This window comes from Podarcis liolepis, assembly GCF_965112155.1.
Source record: "Podarcis liolepis genome assembly, chromosome: 16".
Classification (NCBI taxonomy): Eukaryota; Metazoa; Chordata; class Lepidosauria; order Squamata; family Lacertidae; genus Podarcis; species Podarcis liolepis.
Genome location: NC_139567.1, coordinates 30489217 through 30508648, shown reverse-complemented (window position 1 = coordinate 30508648; position 19432 = coordinate 30489217). Strand labels below are relative to the sequence as shown.

At 46.4% G+C, this 19432-nt stretch overlaps 1 protein-coding gene across 3 annotated transcripts in view; it reads left to right on the top strand.

The window, feature by feature from the left end:
* MTMR4 (myotubularin related protein 4) overlaps window positions 1–19432 on the top strand; it is a 47525-nt gene that overhangs the window by 4870 nt on the left and 23223 nt on the right. For 2 of the 3 annotated variants that reach the window (XM_083479189.1, XM_083479190.1), the window contains exons 2-4: window positions 3416–3478; window positions 7227–7278; window positions 19244–19333. In XM_083479189.1, coding sequence (XP_083335315.1) covers window positions 7270–7278; window positions 19244–19333 — 99 coding nt within the window. In that variant the 5' untranslated portion in view covers window positions 3416–3478; window positions 7227–7269. Of the gene's footprint in view, window positions 1–3415; window positions 3479–7226; window positions 7279–11706; window positions 11924–19243; window positions 19334–19432 lie in introns of those variants that run through there. The other variant, XM_083479188.1, reaches the window with a different exon arrangement.

Sequence of the window (19432 nt, the reverse complement as noted above, 5' to 3'; positions counted from 1 at the left end):
ATGGGTGCCAGGAGAGCATTCCTGGGAGGACATTGTGGAATGTGGCACCACCACTGAAAAGACCCTTTCTCCAGTAACCATCCATCACGCTTCCTCATCTAGCAGGCTGCTCAGAGAAAAGGTATGAGTAGATAGATGTGGGAGGAGACAATCTTTCAGGTAACTTGTCCCCAAACTGTTGGGGCTTTAAAGGTTAAATCCAGCAGATTGAAATGAGCTGGGCACCAGAACATCTGGAGAGGATGTTTGTCCCTTGGTATGCTTCTGTGCAGCTCTTGTCCTAATCCCCAATGGATGTGTGTGCATGATTGTGATTATTCATTGGTAAGTGGAAAGCCTGTGCTTGCAGTGGCGCTCCTTCTTACTTCACATGTTCTGTTACTGAATCTGGATGTTCAACCAAGATCCAGGGTTGTGCATGAAATGAGTCTTGTGTGCAATTTTTTTTTTACATTATTTTAAACACTTGAAAGTTTGAAATCCCCTCTCAAATAAAATTCATCTTCTACGCTTTGATAAATTATGCTGTTTTTCCAGCTCACATGAATTGCCCCAAGCAGCTTACAATTCATATTTTAAAAGCAATCAAACACAATTAGAAGATAAGATATACGCAACACAAACATTCCAGGAGGAAAAGAGAAAGAGAAGGACATGTCTATTTTATCTATTGTAGTTTTCATATCCACCCTTAGTGATTGTGTCTTCATGGAATCTTCTTGAAGGAAACACAGCCAATCTTCCTTCATATTACAAATGGTTCACTAATATTCTTTAAGTGGTCCAGCAAATGACCCTGCAAAAGCCACTTGCCCATCTGCCCATCAACCACTGGAAATCATTCATAGCATATTGAAAACTTGAAAGGAAAAAAGGGGCATGTCTCTTCCAGTTTGTAAGTCTTAAGTTTTCACTTCCTGGTCATCTGGAGCCAATTCCTGTGACTCCTGTGGACATGCTCCAGCTTGAGAACAGCTTTTTGGTGAATCAGATGTTCAGTGGGGCCTCTAAATTTCTTTTTACTGTGCCAGTGCCTGTTGATATGATGAGTATGCCTGTTTCTCTACAGCAGTTGAAGTTGGCCCAGTATTCCATTTTTAATTAATAGGTTTTTGTATCGTGCCGTCTGCTTGTAAGTTCACTTACCTGGAAGTGCCTTACGTATCAAGGCAGTGCATTTAGTATTGAGCTGAAAGTAGTGTTGACACCTCAATCACACATGTTTCAAATGAGCCGGCCACCACAGGTAACAGCTTGTCTCTTATAACAAGGATTTAACAGTCAAGGTATTTGAAAGGGTTTTTGTCATCCACACTGATCTGGACACATTGGGAGAGCATAATTAATCTTTGCCTATGAAGATAAGCAGTGCTGTGGCACCTTAAAAGCTATGTGGCTTCTTGTGGCGTGGCCTTTCTTAGGTTGGAGTTGGTTCCACCAGATGCATCAATTTAGATTTGCAATCTGGATTTTCTTTCTGCACCTTTTAATCTTCCGCTGTATCAGGAGACGAAGCAGCCATCCAGGTTTCTCCTGCATGGTTTCCCACCCCCAGGCCCCAGTCCTGTTACACTTGCCCCCTCCCACATAGCTGTATGGCACACAGAAAGTCTTGCTCCATATGGCAGGCTGAACAACACAGCCGGGGCGGGGGGGGGGGGATGGAAAGAGATAACAGGGCTGTCTGCCTCATTTCCTTATTCAGTGGTAGATTTTAAAGGTGCACAGGGAATCTCTAGGCTGCAGCCTAACAACCCTCCCTGGTGAGCCACATTAAAAATAAAAATACACTGTGAAGCTGGTAAAGCTGCAGAAAGGCACAACCAAAATGATCATGGGGGGGTAGGCCGAAGGAGGAAGAGGGGTTGATATGGCAGAGATTGGGTGCAGCATTTTCAACCCCAGGGCCTCATTCCCTTCAGGACAACCTTCTGAGGTCTGCATGCCAGTGATGGGCAGGGCCAGAGGCAAAAGTGAGCAGAGCAATGAATGCAGATTTTACCTTTGTGCAGTAGGCTAGTTTCTGCACACACTCCCACACCCTTCTCTGCTTTCCGTTCAGGTAAGCATGATTGGAGTTCAAGGAAACATTCCTGCCAGGTAAAAACACTCAAAGAAGGATGCAAAGCAGGGGTTCAACCTGGGGTCTGTTCTGAGGACCAAACACTGGGTCAGAGGACTGCATTTGGCCTCAGGCCTAAAGCTCCCCACCCCTGGCTTATGGCAATTAGCCATAGTGGTTGTATGGAACCTCCATGTTTAGAGGGAGTCTTTTACTGTATGTTAGTTCTTGGGGAGCAACAGCAGGAAAGGGCTGTCGCCCTCATGCCCTGCTTCCGGACTTCCTGGAAGCATCTGACTGGTCACAGAGAAACAAAATATACGCCTAGGCTGAACCTTGGTCTGATTCTGTTCTTATGGAATTGGAAAGCTTTGCATAGAGCCAGTGTGGTGTAGTGGTTAAGAGCGGTAGTCTCGTAATCTGGGGAACCGGGTTCGCGTCTCTGCTCCTCCACATGCAGCTGCTGGGTGACCTTGGGCCATTCACACTTCTTTGAAGTCTCTCAGCCCCACTCACCTCACAGAGTGTTTGTTGTGGTGGAGGAAGGGAAAGGAGAATGTTAGCCGCTTTGAGACTCCTTCGGGTAGTGATAAAGCGGGATATCAAATCCAAACTCTTCTTCTTCTTCTTCTTCTTCTTCATATTGCACTCACACACTGATTATGGTATACTGGGGGGAAAATAACGCAATGAGAGCTCAGTAAAATGGGACTTTTGTCAAACAGGCAAAACACATCCTGACAGAGGAAGCTGTAGGTGTGAAATCTTTATTTGGCCTTAATGTTTGCTGGAGCATCAAGGCATGACCATAAAAAGTTGATGTAGCTTCAAATGAACAGCAGCTCTTTTGTGATGCAGAGGGAAGGAACCTCAATTATAATCTCGTCTGACCCACTATTTCATGAGAAGTAATGTCAGATTTCTTATTCTAGGTTCTGCAGTTTCTTATTTAAACTTCCTTGATTTTTCTTTTTCTTTTTTGTTAACTTTGGTAAAGTTATGGACAGATTGGCTTGAATGTTTGTGGTAGCTGAATTGCTTGGAGAGAGATTTGTTTGTGCCGATGCATCAAACAGGAATTTAAGAAGCTGCTTTATAGTGAGCGAGACCATTGGCCATCCGGGTATAAGACGGTATATAAATTCAATAAATAATAATAATCTAGCTCAGCACAGGGCAGCTTTACGGCATCCAGTTTGCTGGGCTCTTCTTTTCTTAAACCAGCTGGAGTGTTTCAACAGTGAAGGGAGCTGGTGTGGCATGATTTATTAGGGAGATGCAAGGATAAAGCTGATGTTGTCCTTTGGTATTCTTCCCCACTCCCTTGATTTCCATTCACTTTTCTTCCCTCAGGAAAATGTCTATTTCCAGTACAATCGGACGCCTGCGAAGCGAGGAAGATTGAGACTTTGCAAGGTACTTTTAATGGCTAATGTCTTGAGTTCTGCGTTTCATTTCTGCATTTGCTGAACAAAGACCCAGGTATAATTTCTCCTAGCATGTTGTAAATTAGCTCCATTTCCCTTGATCTAGGCATTAAGTGGCAAGCAATTATTGGTTCATCTTTTGGGGTAATATTTGAACTTCATCATTGGTAAGGGTAGAAGAAATATCCTGCTGGGAAATCCACTTAGTTCAGAGTAATCCCATTCAATGTACCGTTCTATCAGGCTTGAGAGAGATGTGGGACTTTAAGGCCTCTCCACAGGCTTTGCTGAAACACCTGCTGCATCGGGCCCCTTCCTCATCTGTGGCTAAGGAGGAGGGAGTAATCTTCCAAACTCAAATTCCAAAGTGGATTTGTCTGATTCAACCTGGGAGAATCATGACCTGAATTGCATTGTGGGTCCTGTGGATTCCTTTATATGACAGTCCAGGACTGCCTCTGTTCCTCAAAGATAATATTTTTCCTTTACAAAAAATATTAAAATCTGTCATCCACCCTGGAGTGGCTGGTGTGCAAGGTTCCTTTCCACCATGTATTTTGCATGCAAATACAGCAAGTCCCCCTGAGAGTGACAGGGCCTTGCATTCCATTACCGTCAGGGGGAATTGCACAGAAAAAGCATGCCTGTCCCAATGTCTACATGGGTGTCTGTCAGATTGTTAGCCCAAGATCAGGGATTGTCTCTTCACTGATATTTATAAACTGCTGTGGGAGGGTTTTTTTGGCTGAAAAGCGGGATAAAAATGCTAATGCTCATAATAATATGACTACACTGCCAGTTTTTTATTCATTACATTTACATCTGATTTCCCCCCACAATGGATCTTGAGGTGTTAGAAAGCAGTTTCCCAGGCAGTCTCCCATCCAGGCAACAACCAGACCTGGATCTGCTTAGCTTTTCACAAGGTGGCTGCATCATGTGCCTTCAAGCCACACGCTGCCTTGTTGGAGTAATTTTGTGCTTCCTGCACAACCACTTGAGAGTTCATATAGCACAGGTGAAAGTGCCTGAGTCCCTGTTTACATTTATAACCTAAATGTAGGCCAGAACTATGTCAAATTTGATTTGGCCTGTTGCAGTGTGCTGTTGTTAGCAGGACCAGTGGTCAGGGATGTTGTAGTCCAACAACAGCTGGGGACCCAGGTTTCAGAAACACTGGCTTATATTGAATACATCCAGGGACTGGTACAGGCACCATCAGAAGTGCTTCTTTTGTGAAATGTATCTCGCTTCCAGAGGCTACATTTCAAAGTGTTTGAAAACTACAGCAACCATAAGAAGTGTGTAATTATTATAAAAAGGGGAGCCAGAACCCAGCTATAAATGAAACAATAAATCTGCTCATACAGTTTCTCTCACATACATACACACACACAATTGCATAATAGGTAGAGTCTGCATATTTGGAGAAGGTGTTGGGTGTGGTTGATATGTCAGATGGGTCCAGTCAGCCTCTCTGTGATTGATTAGGAGGCTGGGAGGCTTCCTCTTTTCCCAGCATGTTAAAAACATAAGAGCCCTGCTGGATAAGGCCAGTCTGTGTTTTATCTGGTCCAGCATCCTGCTTTCAAATAGATGCTTCTATCAAGTCCACAGTCATAAAGGCAAAAGCCCTTCCTCACTGTTCCCTAGCCTCCAGAAACTGGTAGTCAGACATGCACTTCCTCAGAACATATATCCATATATACACCATGATTAAAAGTGGAAATCTCCCCTAATTTGCCTAAAGCCCTTTGAACATAAGAAGAGAGAGAGCCCTGCAGCTGGATGAAACCAAAGGCCCTTCTTGTCCCACAGCAGCCAATAAGATGCCTCCAAGAAACTCATCGGCAGGGTAATCAAACAAGTTGCTCTTGCAGCAACCAGTATTCATAGATAGACTGCCTCTGAATGGGGGAGTTCAGTTTAGTCATTGGCAAGTGATAGCTGTCTCTCAGTCCATGAATTAGTCTCATTTTCATACAACCTTACAAGGCAGCCATCTCTGCACACTGTGGTGGCCATGAATTCCATGTTTTGCATCATTTGAAGAAATTTTCTTTCATATTGCAATTTTTCTGTAGCCCAGCCTTTCTTCTTTGGATAAATTTCTGGGTTTTTTTTTTAGGTTGTATCATTGTTTTAAAAGTACAGTTGTACCTTGGTTTTTTAATTGCCTAGTTCTCAAACATTTTGGCTCCCGAACGATTGAAACCCAGAAGTGACTGTTCCAGTTTTCGAACGTTCCTTTGGAAGACAAACGTCTGACGGGGCTTCTGTAGCTTCCGATTGGCTGTAGGAGGTTCCTGCAGCCAATCAGAAGCCGTGCTTTGGTTTTTGAACACTTTAGAAGTCGAACGGATTCTGCTCGGAAATTTTAAATATATAAAACAGTTTACAAATGGTTTTAAATCATCGATAAATATTTTGATATTGAATGTAATAACGTTTCAAGATGATTTAAAAAGGGATGTAGAGGTACAATCCTCCCAGCCCCATACTTGAACTGGTCAAGTATGAAACAATTTCCATGATAGTAAAACAACCCCGCACCACTACCCTTTCCTAGCTTGGTTTCTTTCAAATGCTTTGGACTGTGACTCACATTAGTCGTGACCAAAAAAGCAGATGTCGAGTGCCAAGTATCTTGAAAAGAGAATCAATATTTCTCACAAGGTTACTCCAGGTCTGCACATAACAGACTGTATTTTCCCTGCTAATAGAATTTCCATTCTTGGCTTAATTTGTATAAAAGCCTTGCTTGATGTGGTGTCCACCCAGTGTTTTGCAGTCCAAATCTCCCTCAGCCAACATGCAGTCCAAAACCTCTGGAGGGTCCCAGATTGGGCAGGGCTTCGCTATGCAGATATGGAAAACTAGGATTGTTCCCCCTTAAATCCTAGTTGTTAGTAGTCTGGATGGCAAGACTGGCTGAGCTAGCATTGGGCAGGCAAGGGGTAGGGGCAGCGGTTCCCAAACTTTTTGGGGCCACTGCCCCCTTGATTTCATGAACCTAATGGGTTTGTACAACCTGCTAAGGAAGAGAATGATGCAATAACATTCAAAACAATTCATTGCACATTTATTGAAAATGCAATTAGAACTATTTTGTTTAATCAATTCAACCAAACCTGATTCAGTGTTACCAGCTTTTCAAAGTCTGATAGTCAAATAAACCTCCAGTGCCGCACCCCCACCTCTTAGCATTGTAGGTAATACTATTGCCTGCTTTGGAAACCACTGGGTTAGAGTGAACTGGGAAGCACCTCTTCATCACATCAGATTGGGACCAAAGCTTTTACATATACAAAAGGCACACAAAATACATTCTATAGTGGACAGTGATCTTCCCTTTGCTCCAAGGCACTCTCAAGTTTCCTCTAATGTTGCTTATCTGGGCCTGCAATGTCACGTTTCCATACCGGAAGCACCTGCTAGGAAGATAGGCTAATATGTGGACTTTCTTCTACATGGATTGTAAAACGGTGGCAGGGGTGAGGGTTGCAGGATAGACATTCACTCTCCTTGTGTGCTTTCTGAGGAAGCTTTGATACTTTGAGTCTGGGTGCAGTGCTCCTTGCCAGCCTCTTCGCATTCACACGGTTTGGCACTTGGTGTTTTTGTGTCAAGGAGCATATGAAGGAGGCCTTTGTGACAGCAGGCCCAAGCCACCATTGCTTCTGGTTGCAGCCAACACATCCAGTTCCTACACAGGCTTCCTTTTCTCAAAAATATAGGTGGATCTTCAGCAGCTCCGGAGAGAGAACCGACATCTGGAGAATGACCATGGTGAGTGGGCTTTCTGTTCTGTTTTGCCTTGTCTCCATCTCACTCTGCTGCGGATTTGTTTTGAGGTTCGCTCTGGTGGTGGCTGGAGGCCGCCGGTTCTGTGCCTGCATGGCTTCTGCAATAAGAGCTGAAGGATGCAGAAATGCTGTGCCGAGGGCTAAGGAGACGCTGATCTGAGATCAAGTGCTGCAGAATGGAGGTGGCTGCAGCATGCTTCTCTTTGGGTAGGAAGGTCTTGCCCAACTTTCTTGCTGCAGTCATTTATGGAGGGACATGATTCCTCTTTAAAGAGCTTGGGGGGCAGGAAGGGCAGGTCAGCCTCTACCTGGTTTCATGTGGCTGGAGTCCAGAGGGAATGTCTGTGTGGTGGGGAGAAGCTGAACTGAGTGGGGAGAGGAAAGAAAAAGGGGAAAGAAAAGTCCCTTGCAAGTGATCAGTTCACATGTCTTGGAGGGGGGGGAGGGGGGGAAGAGAGGGGTGGCCCCACCCACTGCCACCTTTGTTCTGCCCACTGCCAGTATGCTTCTCTCCACATAAAAATGACCCACACCCCTTGCTTGACTCTCTTTTTAAGACAAGATGTAGGGGGAGACCAGGGGCTGGTGAGTAGAGGGCTTGGGAGGGACAGCTTTCTGCCCAAGGCCTTTAGAAGGAGGACCCTAGAATGTCAGCCTGTGGGCAGGACTCATTTTCTATCCTGGTACAGCCCTTCTCTAATTTATAAGTGCCTAGCCAATAATAATTCTTCTATTCTTAGGCCAGCTAGAAACAGATGTGCAGGCTTCTTTACTGCTATTCCCTGACCCGTACAATCGGACCCTGTTTTTATGTGTTTGAATCCCTTGAATTCCTGGTTTTGTTTTTTAAAAAAATATACTTTTATATTATTGTTTTATTGGTTTTTACTGTGTGTTTTAGTGATATCGTTGGGTTTTTTACATTGTATTCTACTTAGAACATTTTCAACTATCAAGTGGTTTATGAATGCTTTTAAATGAAATAAAAAATGAAAATTGTTACTGTCCTGAGATCACAGGCAGGAGGGGAATAGCACAGGTTTTTCAGAGATAAGGTCCCAAGATAAGGCTCTTGGCATCTCCAGATCTTCTGTTCCAAGCTACATATGATGTTAATCCCGTGGTCTGCTTTTTAGTGGAGGTGTAGGCTTTCCAATAAAGTTGGGGTGATTAGGAGTTCTAGATCAGACCCTAGCATGTGGAGGAAGAAAGGGCTTTAACCCTTTGCCTTCTGCTCTCAGTCCTGAAGGGGCTCCTGTGCCTGCTATTTGCAGCTGGGGAGCTCCCATTAGAATAAATGGCAGGCGGGAAGGGAGGGATTAAAGCCCTCCCCACCTCCTATAGAGTTCTAGTCCAGACCAACGCTGGCTGTTTGTGATGAAGGAACCTGTCACTCAAGGGCAAACTGCCTGATGGATGCCAGGTATAGTTTGGTGTTCAGGTAGCCAAGCTGGGAGCAACCCTTGCCTCAAGGCCTCTGTGAGCCACAGGTGAGTGGAGATGGCTGCAGGTGGTGAGGACAAGTGAATTGATCTCTTCTAGCTGTAGAGGAGCTAGAAGAAGCACACTAGAAGTGGCATCTGCACACGTATGTGACGTCCCGCCCCTGCTGCCCCCGGTGACAATGTAGGCTAGCTGTTGTCTAGTGGAGGGTCATATTAGAAGTATGGGTGTGTTTTGATAGAACCTTAATGAAATGGCCTTCATCTGTATTTGGCTGGATAGCTTTCACTTTCATTGCATTTGAACAACTGCTAGGCACAAGCCCCGGTTACCTCTGACATGAGGGAGCTCTTTTTCTATTGTGCTTTGACTTCTTGTTGCTTTAAATTGTGATGGTATTATGATTCTTTGTAAGGCGGCTTACAGCAACCCAGGCACCTCAAGCAGGAAGCCACTGTCTAGGGTTCTTTAGTGAGGTAAAACGTGAATTGAGGTGAAACGGCATGTCTACCTTACGTTCCTAAAGTTCCTGGAGATGTTTTATAGAAGCCTCACCTTTCCTGGGCCCAGCTGTGATCTCAGGCCAGTGCCACCCCCTTCCCAGTCAGTTCCTCCCGCACTCTGGCAAGGCTCCAGGACCTGAAATAAAAGCAGTTGGGGGGTGGGAGTGTTTGCAGAGAGAGCCAGTAGGCTGGTAAGAGTTCGAATGAGACAAATTGGAACCGCTTCAGAGGAGGGCAAGAAAGAAGGTCACTGGCATGGAAAATAAGTCTGATGGGGGAAAGATTGAAGTGACTGGGAATGTTCAGCCTGGAGGAGGGTAGGCAGAGGAGGGAACTTGAGTATAATTTTCAACCCCCTGAATGGCTGTCCCAGAGAAGAGGACAAGCATTTGTCCTGGTAAGAACAGCTTGAGGAGTGGTGGGCTCTCTCCCTTGTTGGAGGCCTTCAAGGAAAGGCTGGATAACTAACTCTTGGGGATTCCCTGAAGCATCTCCAGCGGATAGGTGCTTCTCCAGTTCTTAGAGGAGATTCCCTTTTCCAGTAACCCATTTCCCCTGCATATACCGTATTTTTTGCACCACAACACTCACTTTTTTCCTCCTAAAAAGTAAGGGGAAATGTCTGTGCATGTTATGGAGGGAATGCCTACGGGTGGCATGCCTACGGATTTTCCTCCTCTAAAAACTATGTGCGTGTTATGGTCGGGTGCGTGTTATAGAGCGAAAAATACGGTATATGCCCCACTCCCACCTTGAAAGAGGCAAGCAGAGAGCTGCGAATAGGACTGTTGCATAACACCTAGATTTGTCCTCAGCACTAGGCTTGCGTTGCTTCGTGCTGGAGCAGGACCCTAATTCCCAAGTAAGCAATGCCTGATCTAGCAGGGGACCTGGAGAGGAAATAACAAGGCAGAACCAACATAGTCCTCTAGTTATGTCAGCAGAGGACTCAGGCTGCTTAGCAACATCTTGATCTTCTGCCCAAGTTCTACCATTATTCAGCATTTAACCGATTGCCGCTAAGGTAGGCTGCAAGAGAATCCCTGTCCCCCAGATTGCCCCATGCAGAAGAATTGTGGTGCTTTTCAGTTTGGGCAGAGTTAATCTTTGAATAGGTGGGGTTTAAAAAGTGTTATATTTTGCCTGGCTTTTTTCCTTTATTTGGGCTATTTTTAGATGCTTTGTAGTTATAACCTACTTGATTGCTGACAGTGTGTGCTGAGGGCTCATGGTCCCAATAAATTTAAGAAGAGGATGGTATAGCATGTTGTTCTCCAGAAATGGGAGGGGCATCTACTCCTGAGCATCTGACTGAGGAGCTTAAGGTGGTTTGTCACCCTCTCACAGAATGTGGCTCTGTTAGTTCAGAAATCCCACCCCCACCCCCCTGGCAAGGTTCATAGATCAAGGGAGCAATTATTTGTTTGTTTTATTTATCATTGCATTTTTACCCTACCGTTTTCTCCGTGGAGCTCAAGGTGGCTTACTTGATTTCCCCCCTCCCCATTTAATCTCCATAACAACCCTGTGAGGTTGGTTAGGCTGAGTGGCAGGTCACCCCCATTGAGCTTCATGGCTGCGTGGGAATTTGAACCCTGATCTCCCAGGTCCTAATCCAACACTCGAACCTCTACACCCCGCTTGCTCTCTCTCTTGTGCTCTCACCCCCACAAAAGCTACTGCTTTCCCCCCTAGCTTTTGACAAAACAAGACTCCCCTTGTAGTCTTGCATAAGAGGTCGGGCTTGGGCAGCTGTCCCCTCAGCTTCCACCACCTGTCCAGAGAACCCCTCTTCTCATGCAATCAGTGCAGTGATACCTGGGGAATTCCCCCACCCATTTTGAGCTGACTTTGTTGCCCAGCCTCCCTTGGGTGCTGAAGGAGGCAGCTCCTTTGGGGCCAGAGCGAGGTCTAAGCACACTCCCTCCTTTCCTTGCTTTGGCCTGAGTCTCTTGTGTTGTTGTGCCTTATTGCGGGGTGTGCGTCTTCCTGAGATGTCAACCATGTAGTCTTTGGATCCTAGCCAGAGGAGACTGCAGGCCCCGGGTAGCCGTGCAGCAGAGCTGGCAGGCACGGCAGCGGCATGCCCCTTTTCTGCTCTCCTGCTGCTTGGCTGTCCTGCATGGACTGGACGTGAGCTCCGAGTGGAATCCTGGCCGGGTCTTTCTCCTGCCGGAACACACAAAGCCAGGCTGCCACTGCCGCTGCTGCTATTGTTCCCTGTGCATTCCAGCACATGCCTCTTGGCCCCTTTCCTTTCCGCCCCTGTAGTCCCAGGACAAAGGGGGCGGGCAAGGGTTGCCGAGCCCAGAACCCTGCTGTAAGGGACTCCATTTTCTGTGTTTGGCTGTCAGGGAGTCCCCTGGCATGGCAGAGCCTCCTCTGGCTTCTATCAGAGAGAGGTGGAGTCTCTTTCCCTCCTCCTCCTCCTCCTCCGCCTCCTTCCTTCCCCTCCCCTCCATTGTCAGCAGCCACTGAAGCAGCCAGCGCACCTGCTCTGGCGGCAGCGGCGGCAGAGATGCTCTAGCCCTTTGCATGTCTTGGCGTGCCTGCCCGCCTGCCTGAGTCGTTAGAGGGGCAGGGGGAAGCGATGCCACTTGCCTGCCCCCGAGCCGGCGACCTCCCCGGGAAGCGACCATGACTCTACCGGGCCGTGTCTCATGCTCCATGCTCAACTGCTTTGTAAGTGGGTCTCTTTCCCCGCCCCCACCCCTTTTATTCTCTGTTCTGTCTGCCTACCTGCAAGGCTGCTTGTCAGTCTGGATTTTTCTCTTCGTGTCTGATATTGGGGGGGGGGCAGGCGGGAGGGGTAGGAGGTGTCTGGAAATGGAGCATCTTGTGAACTGCTTGTCTGAAGGCATCTGGCCTTTCCGTACAGCTCTCTCTCAGCCTAGTACTTGGGGAGTGGCTCTGCTATCCCACCTCCAATTCTTCACTCTCACCTTGATCTGGTGGACACCCTGTCTCCCCCCCCCCCGCATTTACCTCATCCTCAGCTGGAGGTTAGAGGTCACCATTCCAACTGGGGTTGCAAAATGGTTGCATAGACACCCCCCCGCCCCCCGCTGAGCAAAGCAATAGGGGTCAAAGATGCAGGCAGGCAGAAGTTTGATTTCCTGCCTGGAAGGTGCATCCACCCAGCAAGAGTAAATCTCTCTTTCTGGTGGCTGTGGGTCCTCTTGCTTTGTACTTCTCTCTAGGTCATAGCCACATGGTGGCTGTTGAGGGGGCCTGGCTTGCTGAGACACCGGTCTTCCCCTTAGAATCCCCCTCTTCGTGTTGATTGATACCAGGAGAGGCTCACACTGACTGCTGCTTGGTTGCAGAGGGGAAATGAGAAGGCGGCCTGCTTCACGCCCATCTTCTGCTGTCCTCTGAAAGAGATTCCCACTCCCCACCCTTCATGAGCAGCAGCTGGCTGCAGCTCCAAATGCAGTTACTCAGCATGGCGGCACGGTAACCTCCCTCCCGGCTTCCTGAGTGCATCCTCCAGCCTGTTGTCTCTTGAAGGAGCTCTGATGGAAAGTCACTTGGACAGATTGTCCCCGAGAAGAGTAGAATGTGGAGCCAGCCCCAGGGGGGTGGGTGTGTATGGTGGCTCAGAAGCCAGTTATCCCCTTGTAGTATCATGCAGTGCAAGTTGTGCAGCAGGGGTGCCAACTTGAGTAAAATATTGTAGGGGCCGAGGCAAGCCCCGCCCTGCGTAATTGATCACATGATGTGGTGCACACACACCATTTGAATGGGAATGCCCATCAACTTTGTGGAGGCCCGGCCCCCCTTAAATATTTTATTGTTGGGACTGAAGCCCCCACGGCCCCTAGGAGTTGGCTCCTATGTTGTGCAGTTTTATATGTTGTTGTCCTGACTGAATGATGCTTTGTTATCACACACACGGATGCCTGTACCTTGCAGGTGTGTGTGTGTATATATGGGGAGGGCTGTTAGGTGTGCAAACATGATAATAGGTTAGTCCAGTGGGTCAAGTGCTTGCAGACATGGGGGCCTGTGCAGAATTAGGTGAATCACAATGTGCCTCTTGGCATTATTATGAAAATAGTTGCACACAGAGCAACATGGGGGAGGAGAGAGGAGAAGGCATTTCCTTCCCCTGAGAAGCTTGCAGCCTAATTTTACCAGGATGTGGTCCATGAAGGCACATATTATTGGTGTGGATCAGGGCCTGGATGGGAGACTACCTGGGGTGCCTAGGAGCATGTATTATCAGACCATTGGCCCATGTAGCTCACTGCTGTCTATACCGCCTGACAGCAGCTCTCCAGAGTTTCAGGCAGGAGTCTCTACTAATCCTATCTTCAGAGACTGGGGATTGAATTTGGGACCTTCTGCATGCAAAGCAGATGCTCTACTATTGAGTTTCCTTCCTTCCTCTGTGCACTGCCTTGAGTTCTGTGATAGAAGAAAGGCAGGCCCTCAATATAACATGATTTTCAGCCTCTGGGAAAGGATAACGGGGACAAAGTGAGCAAAATCAGCTAAGTGTGCTTGGACTTTCCCCAACCTGGTGCCTTCCAGATATACAGGGCTACAGCTCCCATTGGCCCAGCACAGTTGTAGGATGCTGGTGCTCACATGAGTTGTATTTCAAAACAACTGGAGGGCACTAGGTTAGCGAAGGCAGTGTTAGGGAGCAGAATAAGGGTTTGTACTAAAAGCTTCTTGGAAGAGGTGGTGAAGGCTGGTATATCCTTGATCCATGTTGTGAGTGTGCATGTGCACATGTACCTATAGTTGGCAGTCGCCTAGCACTATCCATCTTGCAGTGGACATTGGTGTGTGTGTGAGCAGACAAGCCGGGATGAGGGTCATCCCAGTGCTAATTCTTAGGAATAGGGGAAGGGCAAGCTGGGGGGGGGGTGCGGTGCAATTGCATGTGTTGCATTTATATCCCACTCTTTTCTCCAAGTTGCTCAAGGTGGTGTACATTCTCCCTCCTCATTTAATTCCCAAACAACCCTGTGAGGTAGGTTAGGCTGAGATGCCCAAGAGGCCCAGGGGACTTTCTTGCCAAGGGGTGATTTGAGCCCTGGTCTCTCCCAAGTCCTACTTCAATACACTAACCACTACACAGCTCTGGCTGTATGGTTTACGGGAGCAGCCAATGTTTGCTGTTCCGTACATTGCACTTTGCACTTAGCACTGGCAAGCAAATGTTGAGGCCACTTTTTTTCAAAGCCATTCAGTGGTTTGTGCCAGTGGATTAATTTTTTATAAGCCTGTCTATAAAGATGTATGTCACAGAGAGAGCCTGATTTCATTTTGGATCCCAGAGTCCTTAATTTGTGGGAATAAGCTGAATTCCCATTGATATTTCTACCCGTGTTCAGATTTTGCTGTTATAGTCAGGTCAAAGCGCTACCCACCTCTGAGACCAAGATTGCTTGCCAGGTCCTATATGGGTGCCTAGACCACCTCTCTCTGCTATCATGGAATGACTTATGCATAAATTTCATTACTGGGCATCCTCTCCAAATTGTGTGCTGCCCCATTGAACACGACCACAGGTACGGTACGTGGTACATGACAACCATCCTCTGTCCTCTTCTGGCTCATGTGTGCACAATGACCATGAATGGCGCCAAGGATTGTTTGACACTTGGTTGTGGAAAAAAATATTCTGACACGATATTTCCTTATTTATTTAGCTAATTTTTATACTTCTTTGTACTTTAAAGAAGCCGCTGAGGGGTTTACAGCATCTGAAAACCCCCACAAATAAGATAAAATAAAAGTTCCACATTTTAGCGCAGCAGAACATGTAGAATTGTAGAGTTGGAAGGGACCAAAAGGGCCATCTAGTTTAACCCCCTGAAATGCAGAAATCACAGTTAAAGATAGATAAGTTATCCTTAAATGTCAATATAAACCAAAACAATAAATAGATGGGGGCTGTAATAACTACTAGCGGACCTGAAATACAGCAGAGACAACCAGCCCCATCTGCCAAATAGACAAGCTTTTATTTATAGGTAGCAGCAACACTCTCCTCTCTGCTCGCTCCCCACCTTAAGCTGGCACAAGAAGGGGGTGGGGGTGGGAATGATACACTTCTCACCCCACCCTTGGAATTCCCTGCTGTCATCAGGGAGCACCTCTTTGAGCACCAGTGAGGTGCAGTGTTTAGAGTGCTGGACTCTGACCTGGAAGACCAGGATCCGAATTGCCACTTGGCCACGAAGCTCTCGCTGGGTAGCTTTGGCCAGTCACTGCCTATCAGCCTAACCTACCGCACAGATGTGTTGTAGGGATTATATGAGGAGAGGGAGAACCATGTACACCTTCTCAAGCTCCTTGGAAGAAAAGGTGAGATATACATGTAAGAAATAAATAAGTTCCTACCCTGTTAAAAGCTTCGTTCAGAACTTGGGAGAAACTTCAGAGACTGCCTCCTCAGCCTCAAGACTGAGGAGGTAATAGCTCCATCTTGGCCTATATTTATCATGGGCTACATACACAGCCCTTTCTTTTTTTAGACTAGCAAAAAAAGAAGAAGTCATTTTCCAGGTATCTAATTTGAAGAACAGTATCTCTCTGGGAAACAGTGAAAGCTCAGCCCCTGATTGAAGTTGCCTCTGAAGAAGCTGTTAACTAGCTTCCCTAAAATATTTTTCTCCTTGTCCTATTAAACGTCTCCCCCCGCCCAATCACCACCACCTTCTCAGGGGAAGATAAAATGTGTGCTTGATAATAGGTGAAGCAGCTCATATTGTGAAGTTTGAAAGCAAGCAAAACCTAGTTTGGTTTATTTAGAAGAGCCTGGTGAACTTGAATGTCTCAGTGCTGAATTTCCAATGAGGGATGATGTCATTTTTCAAGGGAAGAAATTGTTTTAATGCACCCTAGAAATTCTGGTCTTTGTCAGTGTCTGAAGGCAGACCACAGTCATTTAGTAGATCAAGAATAGGTAAGGCTGTATGTCTAATTGGATCAGATGTTGGGGCATCCAGAATCAATATCTCCTGAGCTTAAAATGGATTTTTGTCATGGGGCCAAAACATTTTTGGGTGGGTGGGATAAATGCTTCAACTTCACAAGGCTTTCACATCATTAAAAAGCTTCTCCCATTTTAATTAAAACTAGTTTCACTGCAGTCTTCTTGAGTATTACTGTAGGTGGGTGGATTCTAGATTTGACCAATAGTATTGAAATATGTGAACATATGACAACTGCCTTTATGTGCCAGACCATCCTGGTATACATCAGGATGGAGATGCTCCCATGAACACAGAAAACTGTGTATATGCAGTCAGGTTAGTGGTCCACAATTTCAGCTTCTCCCAACCTGCAGTTTTGGACTACAAATCCCATCTGCTCCAACCAACCTTCATCATGCTACCTGGGGCTACTGGGAATTGTAGTCTAACAGCTTCTGGAGAGCACCAGGTTGGGGGAACCTGATCTAGGCCAGTATGCCTTTTCTGACTATCACTGGCTCCCCAAAGCCCCTAGCAGAGATTCATCCTGGCCCTGCTGCCTTATATCTGTAAAATGGTCATAGAACCTGAGACCTTCCAAATGCAAAGTGAATGCTCTGCCTCTGAGCTCTGGTCCCTTCCCAACATTTTAATAGGTTCCATGCTAGGTCTGAAAACTCGGTACAGTGTCCATGACCCTCCCAGTCCAAGCTTTGAAACTGTGATGTGTACTTGCGCCAGCCAGACCCAGGTCATGAGATAATATAAGAAAACCCTGGCTGCTGGGATCAGGCCAGAGGGGGTCAATCTAGTCCAGCATCCTGTTCTCACAGTGGCCAACAAGATGCCCCATTGTGAAGCCCACCAGCAGGACGTGTGGGCAGCAGTGCTATCTCCACTCATGTTCCTCAGCAACTAGCATTCAGAGGTCTACCAACTCAGACAGTGACGGCAGAACAAAGCCAGCATGGCGAGTAGCCTTGACAGCCTTATCCACCATGGATTTGTGTTATCTCCCTTTTAAAGCCATCAAAGCCGGTGGCTATGACTACATCACGTGGGAGCAAATTGCATAGCTTAGCTATGTGCAACTATGTAAGATGCCTTGGTTTATTGGTTTCTGGGGAAGAAGTTTGATCACCCTCCTGCTTTCTTCAGATTCTTCTTATGCTTGCAGTTGAGATGAGGGAACAAAACACAATCGGGAAAAGATCAGATGGAAAGGGTGGGGGGAAATACCCTCCATTTCTATCTGATGGCCTTTCAGAGTGAAAATTAACTTTTACGACTGATAATGGCTGGGAATTGTAGCTCTGTGACAACTTTCAGCACCCTTAACAAACTACAGTTCCCAGGCTTCTTTGGCGGGAAGCCATGACTGTTAAAGGGGTATAAGGGTGTTTTAAGTGTATGGTGTGAATGGGGAGTCATACTGGCATTGACAAGGTCATTTCTAGCTTTAAAAAAAGTAAGCTAACCTCAGGACTAGAAAGCCCACTCCTCCCCATTTCTTCATTTCTTACAAGAATTTATGCTGGTTCCTAGGAATTTGAAATATTTTCCACTTCTGGTAGTTCCTGACACTTAAAGACATGGGCATCCTTTGTGTAAAAAATGGGTTTAAAATAGAAGAAGGGTCCCTTCTCTCAAGAGACTGTGGAAAAATTATTTATTGTTCAGAAAATGCTTAATTCCCCATTTCTTTTGTGCAGATAATTTATGGGTAGATACCTTGAAAAAAAGGGGGGGCTTAACCACACAGCAGGCTTTATTTCATTTATTTATTTGACAGGATTTATATATTGCTTAATGAATTATTATGACCTCTAAGCTGTTTAATGGTCATTGCTTTGCACTGAGAGTCTGGGGCTATTGCGTTTCTGTTGATCACAGTGGCTTTGTAGAACCTCCATGTTCAGAGGCATTCTGCTGCAGGATTCCAGTTGCAGGTGACCCTTGCCTTTGCACACTGTTTATGGCCTCCCCCAAAGTGTCTTGCTGACCACTGGACGGAAGGGGGGGGGGGAGAGACAGAATACTGGACTTATTTGACCTGGTTTTTTTTCTTACAACTCGTGATTATTTTCAGACAATTCTCAGCATCTGCATATAACTTTGTCCCAGAGTCCCTGGGCCACTTTCAAACTGATTTAGTGAAGATGGGGCTAGAGAATTTTTAGAGACTGCATGCAGAATATGATTCTAAGAATGCTGGGATACTGAGATGAGCCTGGGAGTTGAACAGAAGCTATCCAGACTTCAGAGGGAAATCAGGAGAGGTCTTATTTTTAAGAGAGACATCTCCCTGCTTGGTTTTAAAACAGGGGGGGTGCTTAGTTTGGGAGGTGGGATCTAGATCCGGTCCATATCTTGGGGAACACACACTGGCTTGTGATGGAACACAAGGACAGTGCTTCTATACAAAGGAATTAGGAATGTTTCCCCCTCTGCATTTTTGGAATTTTTGTGCTGTCCAGCCTATTCCTGGGCAAGGGGGCAAGGGGTCTTACTCTGATATGTAGTGGTTGCTAACTGGATTGTGAGTGGTTATATTGTCAGCTGTTTGCCTCCAAGCTGATTATGTTTTATTCTGTACCATATTATAGGATACATTTTAGAGAATTTAATGGATGTTTTAAAAATCTGGTGCTGCATAAATCTACTCAGTAAAAAATAAATAAATTCGCGCTGGGCAGAATTGGGGGCAGCAGAAAGGGTTATTCTTATGTATTCTGAGTCCTGGACTATAGCAGATGGTTCAGTATCAGTGTGTCAGTATTATAAGCCTCCCCACAGTATGGACCCTGCCTGCCCTCTTCTTTGGCTCATCCCTGCACAGGAAACCTGTGTTGTTTTGTGTTCTTGCAAAGTTACATGCTGTATGTAGGCAAAAGAAAGATTGTTTTTGGGTAGTTGTTGTTTTTTTGCAGGGGAGAGGCAAAGTGTGACAGTGTAGCAGGAGGTGTGCAAGCAGTGTATCTGTGTTGTGTTTGGGATGTGCATCCCGTGGCGTTTTGGCAAATGTGCTGTGCCCCTCTGAGCGTTTGCTCTTGTGTTTGGCATCCAGGGTGAAGAAGGCCCGCCCAGTCTGGAATACATCCAGGCCAAGGACTTGTTCCCTCACAAAGAGCTGATCAAGGAAGAAGAGTCTTTACAGGTAAGCTACCTGGGGGGCTCTGGCAGGCTGGATGGTGCTTGGTGCGATTCCTTATGGCCGGGCAGGAGGGGTGAGGACTGTGGGTGTGTAATAAATCTC